Source organism: Etheostoma spectabile, chromosome 13, assembly GCF_008692095.1.
Source record: "Etheostoma spectabile isolate EspeVRDwgs_2016 chromosome 13, UIUC_Espe_1.0, whole genome shotgun sequence".
Lineage (NCBI taxonomy): Eukaryota > Metazoa > Chordata > Actinopteri > Perciformes > Percidae > Etheostoma > Etheostoma spectabile.
Genome location: NC_045745.1, coordinates 5664835 through 5683834, shown reverse-complemented (window position 1 = coordinate 5683834; position 19000 = coordinate 5664835). Strand labels below are relative to the sequence as shown.

General features: G+C 40.8%; 3 protein-coding genes and 1 long non-coding RNA gene across 6 annotated transcripts in view; 2 read left to right on the top strand and 2 right to left on the bottom strand.

Moving 5' to 3' along the window:
• Positions 1-1050: 1050 nt before the first annotated feature.
• Positions 1051-7705, top strand: nherf4b (NHERF family PDZ scaffold protein 4b). 3 transcript variants are annotated; one of them, XM_032534408.1, is made up of 12 exons: positions 1066-1108; positions 3432-3527; positions 3765-3792; positions 4357-4421; positions 4528-4739; positions 4815-5019; positions 5136-5272; positions 5664-5868; positions 5960-6156; positions 6386-6595; positions 6738-6953; positions 7043-7703. In XM_032534408.1, the coding sequence occupies exons 4-12, from the start codon at positions 4400-4402 to the stop codon at positions 7076-7078; spliced, it is 1440 nt and encodes a 479-aa protein (XP_032390299.1). In that variant the 5' UTR covers positions 1066-1108; positions 3432-3527; positions 3765-3792; positions 4357-4399; the 3' UTR covers positions 7079-7703. The 3 variants fall into 3 exon arrangements, with proteins under 3 accessions (XP_032390298.1, XP_032390297.1, XP_032390299.1); XM_032534407.1 differs by lacking the exon at positions 3432-3527 and having other exon boundaries at positions 1051-1108; positions 6738-6906; positions 7041-7705; XM_032534406.1 differs by lacking the exon at positions 3432-3527 and having other exon boundaries at positions 1051-1108; positions 7046-7705.
• A 475-nt stretch (positions 7706-8180) lies between these two features.
• atp5l (ATP synthase, H+ transporting, mitochondrial F0 complex, subunit g) lies at positions 8181-12032 on the top strand. The gene is made up of 3 exons (XM_032533528.1): positions 8181-8453; positions 8837-8997; positions 11833-12032. The coding sequence occupies exons 1-3, from the start codon at positions 8402-8404 to the stop codon at positions 11929-11931; spliced, it is 312 nt and encodes a 103-aa protein (XP_032389419.1). The 5' UTR covers positions 8181-8401; the 3' UTR covers positions 11932-12032.
• Positions 11275-19000, bottom strand: part of LOC116700395 (uncharacterized) — a 22427-nt gene continuing 14701 nt past the window's right edge. Inside the window, exon 3 of the long non-coding RNA XR_004334640.1 lies at positions 11275-11417. This is a non-coding gene — a long non-coding RNA (uncharacterized LOC116700395). The remainder of the gene's footprint in view (positions 11418-19000) is intronic.
• Positions 15882-19000, bottom strand: part of ftr82 (finTRIM family, member 82) — a 4878-nt gene continuing 1759 nt past the window's right edge. The window contains exons 2-7 of the mRNA XM_032533527.1: positions 18449-18544; positions 18039-18272; positions 17239-17398; positions 17102-17158; positions 16654-16713; positions 15882-16556 (exon numbers count right to left, since the gene is read on the bottom strand). Of these exons, the coding sequence (XP_032389418.1) occupies positions 16036-16556; positions 16654-16713; positions 17102-17158; positions 17239-17398; positions 18039-18272; positions 18449-18544 (1128 nt within the window). The 3' untranslated portion in view covers positions 15882-16035. The remainder of the gene's footprint in view (positions 16557-16653; positions 16714-17101; positions 17159-17238; positions 17399-18038; positions 18273-18448; positions 18545-19000) is intronic.

The window sequence follows — 19000 nt, the reverse complement described above, 5'->3', positions numbered from 1 at the left end:
AACTCATCCAGGACTTCATCTCCGATTGTGGGCTAGACTTTATATATTATTTATATATTTATATATATGTATATAGTGGATTTGTTTACATCGGTGAACCCCGTGGCTCTGGTCGAGGAGGAGGTCTCGCGGTACATTATTGCTAAATTGAAAGTCTCGCCGGTGTCTGTCCCTGTCTCCAGCTCCTCTGAATCTGCAAGTTGTCTGGTCCCACTCCAACCATCATTGCTGCTGTCTACCGCCCCCAAACCCAATAGTGTGCTGTTTAGTATTTGTTTTGTTTTGCTGTTGTATAGTATTTGTTTTGCTGTATAGTATTTGTTTTGTTTTGCTGTTTAGTATTTGTTTTGCTGTTGTATAGTATTTGTTTTGCTGTATAGTATTTGTTTTGTTTTGTTGTATAGTATTTGTTTTGCTGTATAGTATTTGTTTTGTTTTGCTGTTGTATAGTATTTGTTTTGCTGTTGTATAGTATTTGTTTTGCTGTTGTATAGTATTTGTTTTGCTGTTGTATAGTATTTGTTTTGCTGTTTTTAATATATGAATTCCCTGTGCGGTGTCCTTGAGTGCCAAGAAAGGCGCCTTTAAATAATGTGTATTATTATTATTATTATTATCAGCACCACCCCTTCTGCTGTCCCAGCTGAAAATCAATACGTTGTTATTTTTATGGGAATCTTGGTCTGTTTGTGCTTGTCACTGAGCTTTGGCCTTGATACTGTCATTCGCTCTTTGATGTTATTCTCATGCGACCATGGCACTGATGTAGTACACACACATGCACAGATAGTAGTCTCACTGTAACTCACTGTGTACAGAATTACAAGATGGAAGTTATGAATTGAGACAGAACAGAAGGGACATATTGTTATGTGTTTCATACTTTCAGTCCATGACACAATGCAAACAGAGTCTACACATACAAGCATGAAGCATGTGTGCTCAAACTTTAACACACAGATTAAACATTAAGCTTGGCGTGAGTGCGTCCCTCAAAGGGAGGAGTCTGGTCAGAATTCGTGTTTGGACATAGGCTGCTGTGCACTGTTCCATCCCTCTGAGTGGCTGACTGCTGCAGGAACTGGACACAACATGAGATCAAGTACAGGTAACACATTCAAATCTTTCAACATCTGTTTTCCAGGCTAAAATGAGCTGCGTCATTCATGTTGTCCTTTTTGGATCTAGGCTATATATCATGTTTTTTTTAATTTTTCAATGTATTTCTATGCATAGGCTGTTTTACCACAAAGCATAGGTAGGCAATTGCATGGGGTCCGTCAAAGGGGCTCGTGAATTTGTGTGTGTGCGTGTGTGTGTGCTTGTGTGTGTGTGTGTGTGTGTGTCTTGCTTGCTTGCAGCCACTGAGGGCTGTGTTTGTGACTTTATGCCTGACAAAGTGAGAGTGAAATACAGAGTCTATTTCTTTGGATAAACCCCAACCAATGAGTATTTATATACTGTACAACGAAAATCTATAATCTGTAAAACTCTTCTCTCTGCTGTTTGAATGAACCCATAACCACAGGTTAATGATACAAATATTTTCCTTGGTGACTGTATAGGAGTCTTTGTTTCTCCAGTGGAGCTTACAGTAAATATAACACACTCAATGCTGGTTTATACAATTGCAGTGTTGCTAAAATATGAATATGGAGTAAACATCTACCACTGGTGAGTTTTGATTGGCTTCTGCACTTATGATGCCCTCAGTGGTGAAATAAGTTTCACATTTATGCTGAGAAATCAAAATTTAGATGGCTTAAATGGCTTTTAGCCATTTGATATTTAACCTGCTCTCCATCATTTTTGGCTTCCCAACCGGCAGCGTTTGATTCCCAGTGTGTTACTTCATTTGTGGCAGAGCTTGAAGTTCTTTTGTTAGTATTCTCATGTGGGTCTGTCCTTTAGCTCTGTGGTTTTGTTAACTGCATCTGCAACTGCCTCGAACAGTTCTTTTATTTGCTTAAAGCAAAATGGAGAAGGGCTTCACATTGGTCTTTGCCTGTGCTATCTTTCTTTTCTACTGAGATGGATTTAAGATCATATTTAGACAATGGTGTTAACAACCATTGTCTATATCTATATCTAGGACATATACTGTAGATTTTAAATAGAAATTTGATTTCCATCTTAACTTTCCAAACAAATTCAATCTATCCGTTTGGATTGGCTTCCAAGATTAAAAACAACAAAAAACATATATTTTCTAACTGTGATCATTCACAACTCAAAATGTTCATCTCATGAAGCTCCAGCAGCTTGTTTGTGTGTGTCTATACAGAAGACCACTATGTCCTAGGACATCAAAAAGGAGGTTTATGGTGGGAGAAAGCAAACAGTGAGCCATTAGCTGCACTGAAGAGCCTGTGGTATGAGCTATTTAGGAGAGGGGCTGCTAGCCACGTCCATGTGACGTGAGGGATGGATTCAATCTGAGCAGCGAGTTACTACAGTTTGTTTTGTGTCACACTGTGTCCCAGAAACAAGGACTCAGTGTCAGTGACATGATGAACCCAGCAGATACGCAGCGTACAGGACAGCGACTGAGTAGTGTCTCTGTGTACCAATCAGGGCATGTAGATAAACAAGTGCCACAAGTTATCACTTCTCTCAGACAGGTAAAGGCCAACCAACATGGTCCTACAGATTACAGTGAGGGTTATAATTATCACCAGTAAAGACCCTGAGGGGTAAATGAGGGAGTGGAGGTAGCAGCATGTTCCACATTATCCTATCTGAGAGCAAAGTTGCTTCAACAAAACTCTCTCTACAGCTTAGAGGGAAACAACAAGCCACGCTTCAGTCCATTTATCATCAAGGGTTTCTGCATGATATTTGAATGCAAATTTCACATTAAGCCATTTATTAAGCAATATGTTCGTTTTCTGTGATGGTGTCAATATTAAATAGTTGGTGGAAATGTAGGCTATATATGATTGTCTTCTATGTGTTTGCATCTGGGGAATAGACTTACAGTACTTCCATTAAATGCCATTTTAATATGAATATGTGCATCTTGCAATGTACTACATTAAGAGTTGTTAAATGAACAGAAGCACTGACACAGTATATAACAGTATTTTCTGCAAAGGTGTACAATTCACACTTCATTTACATAAATGGTAAACAGGACAGGGCGGATCCCTGCTGCAGCACATTAGAAAAGAAAGAATGAAAAGAAAATGAAGTCATAAATTGTTCAGTAATTGGGCCAGTCATACCCCTGTAATACCCATGTAAGCGGAACAAATGTACAAATTCTGATTGACTAAGGTGCCAGGTCCAGTCAGGTCTCAATTCTATATCTGATAAATATTTATTGGACAACTTTAAGGTATCTTAACGTTCCTCAGTTCCTTCCCCTATTTCGAGAGGGCAAAGATTAGAGATAATTACATAAAGTCAAACCCTGTTTTATTGTGCCTCAGCTGAAAGTCAGCAGATATGTCATCCAAGGCTCAAACACACATCTTAACATTAAGCTGATGCTTCACAGTAGACTACCACCGGATGTTCACAGAGCTGTAAGTTCAGATTCATATTCTATACCTGTTAATGATCCTGTCTGGTTTGTGTTGCAAAATCTGATCTGTGTGTGTGGTATTTTGTGTGGTATCAATGGTGATTGAAAATTAACATGGTAACTATGTCACTTGTGGTAAATATGGTATATATTTACAGAAATGTGTGTATATCAAATTCCGCTAGCTGATTGTTATGTTGCGAAAGCTATTAAATTCACATCATATCTGTCTTTCAAGGTTCTGTGGAAATCATAGGGTTGACAGAGTAAGTTTGCTTTTCATCTAGTTGTTTGCACCAATGTTGATACATTTTGAAATACCCTCATTATTTCAGCATCAGTTCAAACTGAACACTGTATTACTAAAACAAAAATGTCAACATGATCAGGCACGGCATAGAACAGAATTGGACATCTATGTCTCCCCAAACCTATCACACTAATGTTTGGTAAATACAGAGTGACAGCAGTTTTAAAAGAGCAAACTGACTTGGTTTGAAAGGTTGACTTTTGGAACCTTCTAATCTTTGAGACTTTGGGCCCAAGGTAGGGCCTACTGTAAATCAGGTTGTTCTAACTAGAACAACAGGTGAGGTCATGCAACTAATCTCCACTACAGTAAAAGATAATGTAATGCAATTTCATTAAAATTTAGAAAAATACATCAAAACAAAAAAGATCTGCTTGAACTTTAAATTTAGAGAATACTGCAGATTAAATTTCTTTTTTTCCTTTTTCCATCAGGCTACCTATCAATTTATCACATTTAATAGTCATTTAATGTGTAACTTAATCCTAAAGTCCAATGTCTCTCATCCATCCGTTTGCAGAAAATTTACATTTAATCCTAAAGAAGGAGTAGACAACCCAGTGATGGTCATCACAGAAGACGCAGGTATCTTTGCATACACGTTTCTATGGTGATTCTGTTCTGTGTACCAGACCATGAGGAACATCTATTAGAAGGTATGACAGCACTTTCCTGTCTCTTCCTGGCTCAGACTCTGCATCCACACCCAGCCCACGTCTGTGTGTCCTAAAACGAGAAGAAGGGGAATCTTTTGGCTACCATCTGCGGGTGGAGAGGGGGCGTCAGGGTCACATAATCAGAAATGTAGTGCCAGGAGGGGTGGGGGGGTGCAGTGGCCTTCAAGATGGAGACAGGCTCCTGGAAGTCAACAACTGCTATGTTGACGATGTTCCTCACCATGAGGTAAGATGAGCTTCCAAATGGCATTATAACTGACGGGGCTGATGGGATTCTAACTTTCCCTTGTTAATGATTCAGGTGTCTAGGAAGATAAAGCTAAGTGGACACCAGCTGTGTTTATTGGTGTTGAATGGGGAGGAGTATGAGCAGGCGGTGTCCCGAGGTCAAGACCTCCGACGTCTGGCCAGAGCATACACTGGGGAGGGCTGCAAAGCACCCAGACTCTGCCACATCACCAAAAATCCTGTCTCCAGCCTGGGCATCAGCTTCACCCCTCTGGAAGGTAACACTGGTTTATCACAAATAGTCCAAGGTTCGAGATTAGATGTCCATAGGAAGGGCGTTGAGTTGAAGTCTGTGCAGTGTCATTTAGTTGCTCCTCTTGTTTCTGCTCGGCAGGAAAGAAAGGGCGCTTCTCTGTGAGCCTGGTTACAGGAGGTGCAGCTGAAAAGGCCGGGGTGTGTAAGGGAGATCACCTGGTGTGGATGGATGGGGCAACAGTGTCCGATCTCACGCACTCCGCACTCAGCAGGATGGTACGAAGTCAACGTGAACAAATTAAAGTCACAACTCTTTTACTGTACTTTGTACTCTGAAACTGGTTATTAAAAGATTTTTACAATTACAAGATTGAAGTTATTATGTCCAGCCCTCGCGCTATAGCAGTAATAAATTCATTTCATCTCAATTCCAACCGGTCTTCAGACTTCGCCTACCAAGAGCCTGGGTCTGACCCAGGTTTCTTACTAAAACGAGTTGTTCCTCGCCACAGTTGCTTGCTCTGGAGGGAACTACTAGAACTGTTGGCTCCTTGTAAATTATGTGGTCTAGACCTACTCTATCTGTAAAGTGTCTGGAGATAACTCTTGTTATGAATTGATACTATCAATAAAATTGAATTGACTAATAAATAATGTTTTGCTGTAGATGAAAAAATGTGGCGATCACATCACTATCCTAGTGATCGACAGTGAGAGTGAGAAGGAATACATGCGACAGAGGATGCCCATCCTGCCCACCATGGCTGTTCCACATAACCTTCCCCACAGAGCCAGAAAACTCCACCTGGTGTCGGGGCCGTCGGGGTACGGCTTCTTCCTTCGGCTGGAGAAGGCGCCATCAGGACGCACATGTGAGAGGACAAATAGAGTGCAAAAGTCAAACACAAGCGCTCTAGAATTTAGCGTTTGATTTACATATTTGTGTATTTTTTTCAATACTAGTTCATGTTCTGCGTGAGATGGACAGTGGCAGTCCAGCAGAGAGGGCAGGTATGCGGGACGGAGAGCTGCTGCTGGAGGTCAATGGAGAGTCAGTGGTGTCCCTGAAGCATGAGGAGATTGTGGACAGAGTGAGACAGAGTGGACAACAGGTCTCCCTCACCACCATCACTCTCCAGGGGCTGGAGTTTTACAGCCGGGTGGGCATCTTACTGGATACATCTCTTTTCCGAAACACTATTTTTTATTTATCTGATGGCGCTCACTGTAACGTGGTCCAAGATGAACAAAAATCTAAATGTTATAGTTTTATCTTTTTAAAAGCGAAGATGAAGAAAAAAATATTTGGAAGCCATATCTGAACATAAGTAAGAACCAGGTAAAGATCAGTGTTTACAGTTTTTCCCTTGCTTTATTTTGTTTCTGCAGTTGGGTCTTTCACCTCTTCTCTTCTGTGAGGATGGGGATGTTGAGAGAGAAAACGAGAACAGCACATCAGCCTCTGCAGCTGAGCAGTCCCCACAAAAGGACATAGATGGCTTGCACAAGCCCAGGCACTGCACTCTCCACAAAGGCCCTTTGGGGTTCGGCTTTAACCTGGGCTGTGTTCCACAGAGTCCTGGGACCTTCATCAGCCAGGTGGGGATGAAATACTGCATTGCACTTAAGTAACATGACCTTGTTACTGAGGTAAGCAGAACAAGAATAGTGCAGGCCCGGATATTATTGAAGTTATTACTCTTTGCAAAATGTGGTATCAGATTCTGCTTTTTTTCTTCAGGTGGCGTTTGGGGGCCCTGGGCAGAGTGCAGGATTATGTGTGGGGGATGTGCTGATAGAAGTCAATGGACAAAATGTGGAGGAGAAGTCCCTGGAGGAGGTCAATGTGCTTTTGGAGGAAAAAGGACATTTTCTTTCCTTGCTAGTCATGGATAAGACTGGCTACAACAAGAAGAAGCAGATTGACACACCTACTAGAGAAATCCCTGACAGAGAGGTCAAAATCTCCACTACATAATGTGTTTGCATATTTATCATTTCATCAGTGACCAGAATATTTACCATATTTTCTTGTTTGTCTCTCAGCAGGAGGAAGACAATTATGAGATATCGGTTTTGTGAGCAACAAAGACATTCCCCCCTCCCATGTGTCCACTGACGAGAATTCTGAGCTGAACAAGAAACACTTTTGCCTGTTGTTATTATTTTATTGTCCAATATTGCTTCTATCTAATACAAGGGTTTCACAAAGGAATCCAAAATATGAAACAGATACAATAAGCTAAATGAAACTGTAACAGTGTCAGTTGTACAAACCACAATATTGTAACATGTAATGATGTAATGTCTTTTGGTACCGTATAATACCTCCAGTGATGGACAGTAGAACATTCAGCCAACAATCGCCACATTCAATCTCTATGAGATAAAATCCAGAATAAATCAAATTCTCATCACACATCTTGAAGGACCATAATCTCTAAATGCTAAACGTATTATTGTACTAATAAGTAATGAAAACCAGTGGCTTTGTGGAATCAGAAACACATTTGGAAAGTATTTTAATGTATTTGTGATGAATAAAAAAACCCTGTCTTGGCTCTTTAATGTTATATAAAAGTGATAATTGTCTTGTTTTAGGTAGAACGGAGGCTATGATGTATAAAATCTATAAAATGTCTGTTGCTGCAGAGAGTGTAGGCTGTTTATTGAACGTGTAGCTGACAGCAAATAAAGTAGCATGGGAAAACATCTGTATGTTGTGCGATATTTTTTAGTTTAAACTTCCTTGTCCATCCATTCTTCTTCATCCGCTGGTCTGGTATCGGGTTGTGAGGGCAGCAGCTCCAGCTTATAAACTTACTTATATTTCTAGATATTTACTAACCATTTGCCATGTTGAACTTAAGAAAAAAAGCCACTTGAAAATAATGAATGCATGACACACTGTTTCTATTTCTAGACAGTGGTGGTTTTCACAATAAGTATTTCAGCAGGATTCATGTAACCTTTTCTCAAGATTTTCATGTAACTTATCTGAGTCTAATTGACTGTGATACTGTTCGGCAGTGTTGAGATCCTGCCTAATTTGAGATCTGATGGGCAATAACGCGGATCACTGCACCCTCTATTGGCCATATGGCACACATGTGGTTCATTAACACTGCGCTATCAGAATATTTTTTAATTCTGTTACTGGACTGTAATGTTAAACATTATAGAGGACGCGAGAATCCAATTTTATGGAAATTCTGGAAAGGTTCAATTGAGTAGCCTACATTGTCATAATGTTAAACCATAATTATCATTGATAAGAATAGAAGAGCAGGCTATTTCTGTACAGGCAGTTGTGTGGTCTGCTGTGAGGGGTCCTTCTCCTGGAGGTGACATTCAGTCGGCTAGCAGGAAACGGAGGTGCACTTAGCGTCGACAGAACACTTCAACATGGCACAGGCAGTGCAAAAACTGGTCGCTAAAGTCCCTACCCTGCTCGGCGGTAAGTACATTTATTGTGTTATTAATTACGTATCGAATAACAGGGTTTCTGAAACGCAGGCTGTATCTTTATTGACAAGACGGAACGTTGCGTCGGCCGCTTCTGTCACTGAGGACCAGCCGACCGTTGAGTGAAGTGGATGTTACATTAGCTAGCTAATGCTAATGCTATTCGGCGCAGAAAACAGCGGCTGTTTCTTTCATGTTTCTTTCATTTGTCTTACTAAGCTATTTTAGCTAGCTGCTACTCGTGATTTGTATAGTTAACACTAAAGCATACACTATACAGTTAGCTAAAGTGGCTAAAGCTACCTACCAACATGCAGTGAGCCCTGCAGCTAACTTTAGCCCAGACTCGTAATGTCACTATTTCTTTTCTCGTAGCCGCTGTCACCTACTCCAAACCTCGGCTAGCAACCTTCTGGTACTATGCCCGTGTCGAGCTTGTCCCCCCTTCCCCTGCCGAGATCCCCAAGGCCATCGAGGGGGCCACAAACCTCATCAAGGGTGTCCAGTCAGGACGTCTGGGTCAAACCACAGTGAAGGTACGTGTGTTATTGCCAGACACATCTGTCTGTATATTTAACTATTTATCTATATGATGACTCTACAATGATTTGCAAAAATGTTTCAAGTATTTATTAAACTAATGGTGATTTGCCATACTTGGTTTTAGGTTGATTTCATTCACAAATAGCTTTATTCCTCTTCTCCCAGGCATTCTATCATTTTGCATGTGAACAGCCATCTCAATCTTTGAGCATTTATTAATATGAGTCACACTGTTCACAATAAAAAGGACAGTAGAAAAAAAAATGGAATTTATTCAAACAACTCATGGGACATATCAGTTTTTCTTTTTCTACATTAACATATTGTCCTATTTCAACACCAGATCTCAACTCGGCACATAAATTCTGGTTTTATCATAAAAAAAAGAAGCAATTTTGGCTTAGGCCACATATCGTCGGCCCACTGCTCTGTCTTTAGCAAACACAGATTCTTTAAACAAACCATTATCAGTTTTTAATAACAACTCACCAAATCCATAGTTACAAAACAATTTGCTTATATCTTTAGACCAAGAACGTGTTTTTCCCAGAAAATATTTTCCCCTTCAACCTATTTGATTTTGAGAGCAGAGGCCGGTACTGCCAAGCAAGATCAACATGTCCTGGATTTATTTCAGTTACCGGGCTTCACCTAACCTAACAACGCCGCGGCCCCACAGTGTCACGACGGGGGTTAACGACTAGTTCAGTCAACCCAGGGTGTCCAATCAGTGGCGGGCTTGTTCACATAAAAGAGGCGGTGTTTGCACAGCGTGACCAATCACAAACATCTACCAGAGCTCCATTACAGTCGCTGCTTCCTGAAATAGGCATGAAGGTTGGCACAAAAAAAAAAATACCCGACGCTATAAATGAACAAATTACCTACGCTTATCAATATCACTTTTCCATCAGTCCCGCACAAGATCTGACCATAATTACACTTGTTTTTTTTCCATAAACCGTCGTTGCTTTAGCCTTTTATTTCAGTTGCTACCCTGGCTGTGGAACGCGATCGTGAGAGCAAATAAAAACTATAAAAAAACATAATTCAAACCAATGTGGACATTGGCAACAAACGGCTCAAGAACCCAACACATAGCCTATATGTTATTCCCTCTGCTGAAAATCTATATCTTTCATAAAAATACCCATCAGGGAATGTAGTCGGTCTCTAAATGTTTTAACTTTAATGAGCGCACCGAGCTCCAGCTGATCTAAGAACTGCGATGCCGTTATCAACCGAGTGCTGATTGGCCACTCAGTAACACAACACACCGGTTGATCTCTAATCTCCAACATAACCTGCTCCCAACCAGGTCAGCTGTTAAGCATAAGTTACCACGGCGATTTAACCCTATAACAAGTGATCCACCGTTGTGATACAGAAAACCCTGGGTTGAACCTGAAGTTACCTCCTCAAAGCCAAATCTTGCTTCGTAGTCCAGACCTCAGGTTCCCAGAGCTGCTCTAGAGTAACTGACCGCACACACTGGGCTGTGGGAGCTGTATGATACATGAAAACAAGCAAGAAGGGGACAGTTCTGATATCGTGATAAAATAGGAGAAATGTTGAAGACTAAGTTGTCGTTAAGGTTTGACTCCCCGCAAACTGTTTCACAAATATGCAGTTGGTGACCAAGATGTCCTTCATCTTAAAAGGTTCACTTTGATGGCAAAACCATGCAAATGAATCTAGTTTTATGTGCCAAAGTTGTTAGATATCCAGTGATGCCACCACTAAGAAATGTGATTTGAATTTTAAAAATATATTTTTAAGTGTCTGTCACATGCCTCTCTGATTGTTTTTATAAGCTTTGTTACAAATTAAACATTTAGAGGTTTGATACGAGTGTAGTCACAGCTGTACAGCTCACAAAATATGGGCAAAATCAGCCGCAATTATTTACACATATAAATATATAAAGCTTCAAAAAAGCTGTTTTTCTGCAACAATGTGCCTTTTATGCATAAATATATGGTGCAAATGCCTTAATTATGTAAAGCAATTTATAATGGGTTTTTGGGGTAGGTTGCACTGACCAGTTTTGATTATTGGGGGGTTGTAACCCCCCCACCCCTCTATAAATTACATCTATGGGTTTATGTGTAGAATAGTACTCGAGGGGAGGTTATGTAATCAGAATCATTGGTCGCTGTCAATGATGAAGGGAATTTAAAAATTTATTTTGTCATTTGCAGGTTTCTGCAACAGCACATATTAATCCATTATTGACACAAATGTCAAAATGAACATATGAAACCTCTAATAGGACAGGTCATAAACTTCAGGGACTGGGTAAAATGTTTTTAAATATCAGAACATGGCAAAGTAATTGTTGAATAATCATTGCATGCTAAAAGTGAGTTGCATTCATCAGTATTCTCATTTCATTGTCTGCTGTACAAAATAACTCCATCCACAATGAAAAGACTTGATAAAGGGCTGGGCAATACATCCATATCATGATACAAGATTAGATATCGTCTTAGATTTTGGATATCATTATATTGTAATATGGTATAAGTGTTGTCTTTACCTGTTTTTTTTAAAGGCTGCGGTACAGTAAAGTGATGTAATTTTCTTAATTTATAAGATTATTCTAGCTGTTTTTATTATTTGCCTTTACCCACTTAGTCATTATATCTACATTACTGATAAGTATTTGTCAAAAATCTCGTTGTGAAAGCACCAATAGTCAACCCTACAGTATCTATATCGAGGTGTTTTGTCCCAAATCTTGTGAAATTTGATTTTTGTCCACATTGCCTAGCTCTACCTCGATACAGTTCTCCAGAATCTGATCTAAACGGTGTTTTTCCTCCCAGGATGCTGTAAGGAACGGACTGGTGGCCACTGAAGTGTTGATGTGGTTCTACATCGGAGAGTGCATCGGCAAAGGGGGCATCGTGGGCTATGCTGTCTGAAATTTGGACTGTCATACTATTCTTTTCTTCGTTTGAGCGTTGTACGTTCCTGTAAGAAACCGGGGAACCAATAAACAGATGTCTATTGTTAAAAAACAAAAAGCAAGGCTCGTTTTCTGATTCCTTGATTTTTGTGTACCATGCATGTATTCTACAAATGTAAGCATCCGGCTGATGGAAATAGGTGCCTGTGTGTGTGTGTGTGTGTGTGGTGTGTGTGGGGGTGTGTGTGTGTGTGTGTGTGTGTGTTTGTGTGTGTGTGTGTGTGGTTGTGTTGTGTGTGTGTGTGTGTTTTTTGTGTGTGTTGGTGTGGGTGTGTGTGTGTGGTGTGTGTGTGGTGTGTTGTGTGTGGTGTGTGTGGGGTGTGTGTGTGTGTGTGTGGGTTGTGTGTGTGTGTGTGTGTGTGTGTGTTGTGTGTGGTGTGTGTGTGTGGTGTGTGTGTGTGTGTGTGTGTGTGGTGTGTGTGTGTGTGTGTGTGTGGTGGTGTGTGTGTGGGTGGGTGTGTGTGTGTGTGTGTGTGTGTGTTGTGTGTGTGTGTGTGTGTGTGTGTGTGTGTGTGGTGGTGTGGGTGGTGAACAAAATAGTCCTAGCTGCAATTACTGTACAGCCCGGATTACATTATAGGATTTTTGTATTTTAACCAGACTACCATATTATGCTCCGTTATTAAATATGGTGTGTAGAAATGAATAAATGTGTTGGAGCTTGGTATTGGGGGTGCTGGCTCGCTGTCGGACAAACAGCTTGGTATTTATTTAGGGGTGCTGGCTCGTTGTGGGACAACGGAGACATCATTATTGGAATGACTAACACCTGAGCTTTTCCTGTTAAAGCCTCTGAACACCCTCACAGGTGTTTTCCGTTATGCTGGCTAATCAGACCTGCTCAGGTTGAATGTGGGCTGATGGGAAGTTATTAGGTCCAGAATAATCTAACAGTCAGAATAATAAAGGTCTCACTTGTCCTTCTCTGTCACATGGACTACACTGATAGGAGGCCTAGGAAGATGTCAATAAATCAGTCTTTATACGTCCACCGTGTCCTGGGTAGAGATCTAATCAGCCAGAATAACTTAAAGTTTTTAAAACGTTTTGTTTTTTTTAGGAAACAGGCTCATAGCTAAATGGTGTCATCATTATGCCAGTTCCTTTTACTTTATGGAACAGTATGCATAGAACAAAAAAATAGAAACAATTGTTCCTGCTTTGCAAACCATAGATACATGAATAAACCACATAATTTTCTGGCCCTCTTACTTGAATGTGTCCCATATCACTTCCTTAATGACTTTATTGGATTTGTACTTGTCTTAAACATGCAGTGACAAACTATTTTAGATATTTACACCCAAAGATGAATGCATATATAAGAAGTTGGTTTTAGATGCACGTTGGTGTGTATGAGCTGCTGTTAGACAATTCTAACAGTACATTGTATGTATGTGTAATGTAGGATTACCTCACTGACAGGCCGCAGGACATCATGTCTGACACTGGTCAGCTGCACTGGAGCCCCCCAGGGCATGGTGCTGGGCCCTCTTCACCCTGTACACTTCAGAGCTGTGTCACATAGGCCTACAGAAGTATGCCAATGACACAGCCATCGTTGGGTGTATTGGGTGACAGGGAGGAGGAGTGTCGGAGTGTGGGGGGGGACTTTGCTCTCTGGTGTTGCACTAACCTGTAAGATGAAGGAGCTGGTCATTGACTTTGGGGGGTTCGGACCAAGACCACGACCAGTCCTGCTAGAGGGAGTTGAGGTGGAGGCCTTACAATCATACAAAGACCTCGGGCTGTGACTGGACAACACACCAGCCACCTGGACAGGAAGACACAGGGCGGGGGGTGGGGTGGGGGGGTTCGCTGTGCAATGAAGAAGTTAATCTACTCACATACATACCTGGACACTCTAACTGCTTTTAACTGTTAATTTATAATTTATGCTAAAGGTCTTTTTTTTTATAGCTAAAAGTTTATTGCTAATGTTATTTTCATACAGTTTTTTTCTATACTGTATTTTTATACCTCTTATTTTCTATTTAAGTGTTTTGTAAGCTGCTGCAATCTGCCGCTGGAATTCAATTTCCTTGTGGGAGTCATCCCGCATATACATTATATTTCTGTCTTAATGTCCATAAGTGCAGAAATATCTGAAGCATTTTGTTAAAATGGATCTAAAGTGAATGTAATTTTTTCTGACATTAAGCAGCTTTGAAGATACAAACAGAACAGTGTTGCAGCTTCATTTTATATTTTTGGATCGCCATCCAACCTGCAGCATGTGATGAGTGTGGGGAACCAGGGTCCTACAGCAGCCTGCTGATGTGCAGGTACAGGTGAGCGAGAGGGAAGGGGGAGCAGTCCTGACACACACTCAGTATACCAACGTGTCCCGGAGCTAGGCCTGACCCCAGAAACCCCGGCACACCCCGCCTTATATCTTTATTACTTTTTATTAGCTGGTGATAGACAGGAACGGGGAAAGGGGGATCTCTTAACAAGTAAACACAACATTCTAAAATGCACCATTTTTCTTTTGGAGTTTTGAACTGGAGCTGTAGGACAAAGTCCAGCAGTAGATAGTGTGTTTGTTTTGTACAACGGGGACTTTTAAGAGCAGGCTAACAATTATTACTTAGTTAGTCTCAGCTGTTTATTAGGTGTCCCAAACTAAAACTGTCCAACACATCAGTCCTATATTAAATCCTAATGTACAGATTTGGTTGAAACTGTAGAGGTGTTGATTCAACTCTATGATCATTTTGCTGTTGAACTGTATGAAGTATACAGAGTGTATCTGTTGACTAGTCGACCTCTGGTTGCGGTTCATTCTGATCTGAGACAAACTGTAATGATGACTTTACCCTTGGTCACTGGTCATCTTCCTTTCAGTTCACTTCCTGTAATCCCCCAGCAGAGGGGGCTGTTGGTACCGTCGGTGCTTCAGTAGGGTCGGTGCTGCTGCTGTCTGTTCAGAGCAGCGTTGTGGTTATTCAGATACATGGAAAAATGTGTATATGTTGAAAGGTTCACATTCCAGTTAAATCTTCCAAAGGCCAAATGATATTCCTGATACAGGTACTTTTAGAACTTGCCTTTGTGAAAGCACAAATAAAAGGAATCAAACAATGAGCTCTATGTTCTCATTCAAACTGACATCATGCAGATTAAGTATTTGCATATACTTCTAATCTAATAAACCTTTAACTTGGCAATATAGAAATAACAACGCCTGGGTTTTTAATGTAGAAATAGATAAATAATCTCAAAAACACAAAAATCAATTCATTCACAGCTCTTTATTTACTATCAATGAAATAATTTTGTTACAAAACAAAGTCTTTTTTTGACATCAATTATATTCTGTTTTTATATAAGTAAACATACATACAAATTAAATAATAGGGGTTAGTTCAAGTGAAAAAAAACTCAGCAACTGATAATGATAATATCAGATAATATCAAAACATAACATGAAGTGACAATGAAATATTCCTTTGAATGTGTTAACCATAATAATACCTGTTAATGCACCAATGTGAATCTTACTGTATAAAGAGTCATAAAAGATCATAAGGGAGCAATACATTTTAAATGAACTATTCAATACTATGAGCTAACAATGTAATGACCTCATATAATGATCTCAGGTTATCCCAGGGTGTATTTTTTTATTTTATTTTATGAAGTTGGCATCTGTGGGACCACAGGTGTAGCTCGCATTTTTCACATTGTGACATAATATTAACATAATATTGTTATAATATTATCCAGAAGTTATGATCCAGAAGCGATAACACTTTATATTGTACTTGTGTGATTATGTAGTAATATTTCAATAATGTTTTATAAAACTACAGTGAAAATGTATTTTGACAAAACAATGCAAAATATAATATGTGATGTGTAGTGTTAAAAATATATAGTCTATACACATTGGGGGGTGGGGAGGGGGCATTTAAAAACAAAAACAAACTTCATGAATGTGGTTTGGTACAGTTTAAAAATGTAGCAAAAATATATATTCCAAAAGCATTGCTGTGTATTATGAGTAACATGTGGAAAATATTTCCAGATTTTCAAACGAGAGCTTAAATACCAGTGTTCACTTGATATTGCAGATCCTGACTGAGGTTCCAACTCCAAAGCCTGGATAGATGGGCTCAACAAACGTAGTCTGAAACCTGTGCAGCAGGGTCATGGTGTTGCCGATGCTGTAAAACGCCAGCACACCAGCGCTGTGGTCCAGGTACACGCCTATCCGGGGGGAGTGGGGGCCGCTGACAGCTTTGTCCACCCGGTTGTGCCAGGCAGAGTAACCCGTGTCCGAGCAGAGCAGACTCCAGGATTTGTCGTTGTATCCCAGCAGACACAGTGAGCCTTTGCCCTTCCGGCTGATGCTCTTGTAGGCCACTCCGATGGAGAACTCCCCACTCCACTCGATCTCCCAGTAGAAGCGCCCCCCCGACAGGGCCTCCCGGCACAGCACCTGGGCGAAGCTGTCGAACCTCTCTGGGCTGTCTGCGTAGGGCTGCAGGTCCCTGGTGCGGATGACTTTCCTGTTGTTGTCTGAGACGTACAGCTCCTTGTAGGCGGTGTTAGAATCCAGCTTCAGCTGGCAGAAGTCTGGGGGAGAAACATCACACAGTATGCATTTAGTTACAGAATTGTGTTCAACTAAAGTGAGTTGAGTTGTCATATTTCAGGTGCACCAGGTACTCACATTTTACAAAATCGGCTCTGCTCTTTGGCTCTGGAGGAGTGTTGTCCACCACTTCTTTACCTGCACATAAAGAAGCAGTGTGTTAAGTCAATGTGACCTGCACACACCCCCACTCACATGCCTTTAGTTCTTTTTGTGTGTTATGTGTTTTTAACTAAAGACTCTATGATTCATTCACTTTGTGTTTTGCCTTCGGCAATTAATGGCGACTACATTATCAACCTCAATAATAATGGACCTCCTTCAGGCTTAACTCTCCTGTTGTATAATTCTATGTAAATGAGGTTATTGACCATGAATTCCAAAAGGAACTGTAAAACTATTAAGGTGGTGTTAGTGAAAACTATAAAAAGTCTGAAAAAGTGACAAAAATGTCAAATTGTTGTCTGTTTTTGACCCGGGAGGACAACACAAGGGTTATATTACTAAAGGACATGACAGCGCTCACCTCTGCTCCTTCTGTCCAGTGTTCGACTCTCCGTAGTGTACACTGGGACCTCATTCACTAGAAGACAGAACACATTCATATTTAGTAAATTGCGCGATTACTGTAGAAGTCTTGTGTTTCGGATGCTACGGTCCCACCTGACTTGGAGATCTTGAGCAGCTCCTCTTTGCCAAACTCCTCCAGGCGCTCCTTGATCTCGCTCACAGCTTTCCTAACAGCCCCGAAGGAGAAGTCAGGGTTCAACACCACTTTCGGTATGAAGCTGTCATCCGTGGGGGTGCACAGGTAGTTGAAGTTCTGATGGCAAAAGAATAGTGTCGTGATAAGGATGAATATACTGTACATCAACATGAAACCATCTGAGTAACATACAGAGGTGACCACATGTACTTCTCCACATGGAGCATGGTTTTAAACACATCGCTTCATAGTAGATTCATAGTGAAACACTTTTTGGCCCTCCATATTTCCCTTCACATGAAGTCATGCTACTGACGCCTCTTCAGCTGCTTGTTGAGAAATGCTCACGCCCAAAAATGATCCTGCACAGTACATGTGGAACATGTCGTTACACTGTCATTGTGATGATGAACACGTAGGCTGATCAACAACCACACCCACTCAGAGGTGGAAGAAGTACTCAGATCATTTACTCAAGTAAAAGTGGTAATACCATAGAGTAGAAATAATGTGTTACTAGTAAAAGTACTGCACTTAAAACCTTACTCAAGTAAAAGTTTAATAATATAGCCTATCTTTTGATAATATGTTGTATTCATAATTTGAATCTTTAAAGTAACTAGTAACTCAATTGATCAAATAAATGTAGTGGAGCAAAAAGTACAATATTTCCCTCCGAAATGTATTGCCCATATGGTAATTACTTCACGCTGTAGGCCCAGGTCAGAATGGATTTCCCATTAAACAGTTATGCTACCTGCAGGAAGTGGATGTGGTCCTCGGTGCTGTACAGCTGCTTGAGGCCGGTCTCCTTTTTCTTCAGTTCATCGATCTCTTGTTCCAGTCGCTCGATCAGCGCCTCGGACTGGTTGAAAGCGGCCTTCTCGTTGATCCCAATCAGCTTGGTCACCTCGGACCTCATCCTCTCAATGGAGCGGATCATGTCCTCAAACATCTTCTGGCTGTCCACCATGGCTCTCTGGGCCGAGTTCTGGACAGAGCACCGGGACACAAGACACAGCTGTAGTAAACATCTTACAGCAACGTCTCTCTTTGGCATGGAAAGACAAGACATCCTGCACACTGCATCACCATTTATTAAAGAATGTTTCGGTCCCTCTGGACCTTCGTCAAGAGTATGGATATTCTCAACATTTTGAATCTTACCTTCAATGAATCCACAGCAGTCTTCAGTTCCTCTAGCTCCTTCACCCTGTCCTGGCATTTCTGTCTAATCTCAGCCTGGGAGACTCCCAGGAGTTTCTGTGGAATAAAGGCACATTACACACCCATCTATTTCACTGTTTTGTTAATGCTGACTGACTGTACTGACTTCTTTTAAATTAAAATGCAGTATTAAGAAAGTTGATCATAAAAGTTAAATTGAATCAGATTTGAATATCATGCTGTTGTGTTGTATGAGAAATACACGTTGGTTCAGTAAAAACATTCTTTCGGGGAGGCCCGTTGGCATGTCTAATAAACCCTGCTCAAAGAATCTTCTTAATATGGCCAGCTTTTATCTCAGAGGGGGGGTGGGGAGATCTGTTATGGAATTCTGGCCATGTTTGGAATGTGAATCCACCGTTGCCTGACTTTTAAAGAGATGTTTCAAGGTGCACGCAGCACTGACATGCAGAATAGAGAGCTTCTAATTCAGCCCACCAAGCCATTCTTCAAGATAAGCTTGAGGAATGTGGGGAATCTACGGGGGGGGGG

What these genes read in the sequence shown, in the direction of transcription:
- atp5l (XM_032533528.1), top strand. Translation starts at nt 8,402, where the DNA reads ATGGCACAGGCAGTGCAAAAACTGGTCGCTAAAGTCCCTACCCTGCTC. An exon ending in AGTCCCTACCCTGCTCGGCG is followed by an intron (nt 8,454 to 8,836) that starts GTAAGTACATTT and finishes CTTTTCTCGTAG; the next exon opens with CCGCTGTCACCTACTCCAAA. An exon ending in TGGGTCAAACCACAGTGAAG is followed by an intron (nt 8,998 to 11,832) that starts GTACGTGTGTTA and finishes TTTTCCTCCCAG; the next exon opens with GATGCTGTAAGGAACGGACT.
- nherf4b (XM_032534406.1), top strand. An exon ending in CAGCTTCACCCCTCTGGAAG is followed by an intron (nt 5,020 to 5,135) that starts GTAACACTGGTT and finishes TCTGCTCGGCAG; the next exon opens with GAAAGAAAGGGCGCTTCTCT. An exon ending in GGCTGGAGTTTTACAGCCGG is followed by an intron (nt 6,157 to 6,385) that starts GTGGGCATCTTA and finishes TTGTTTCTGCAG; the next exon opens with TTGGGTCTTTCACCTCTTCT.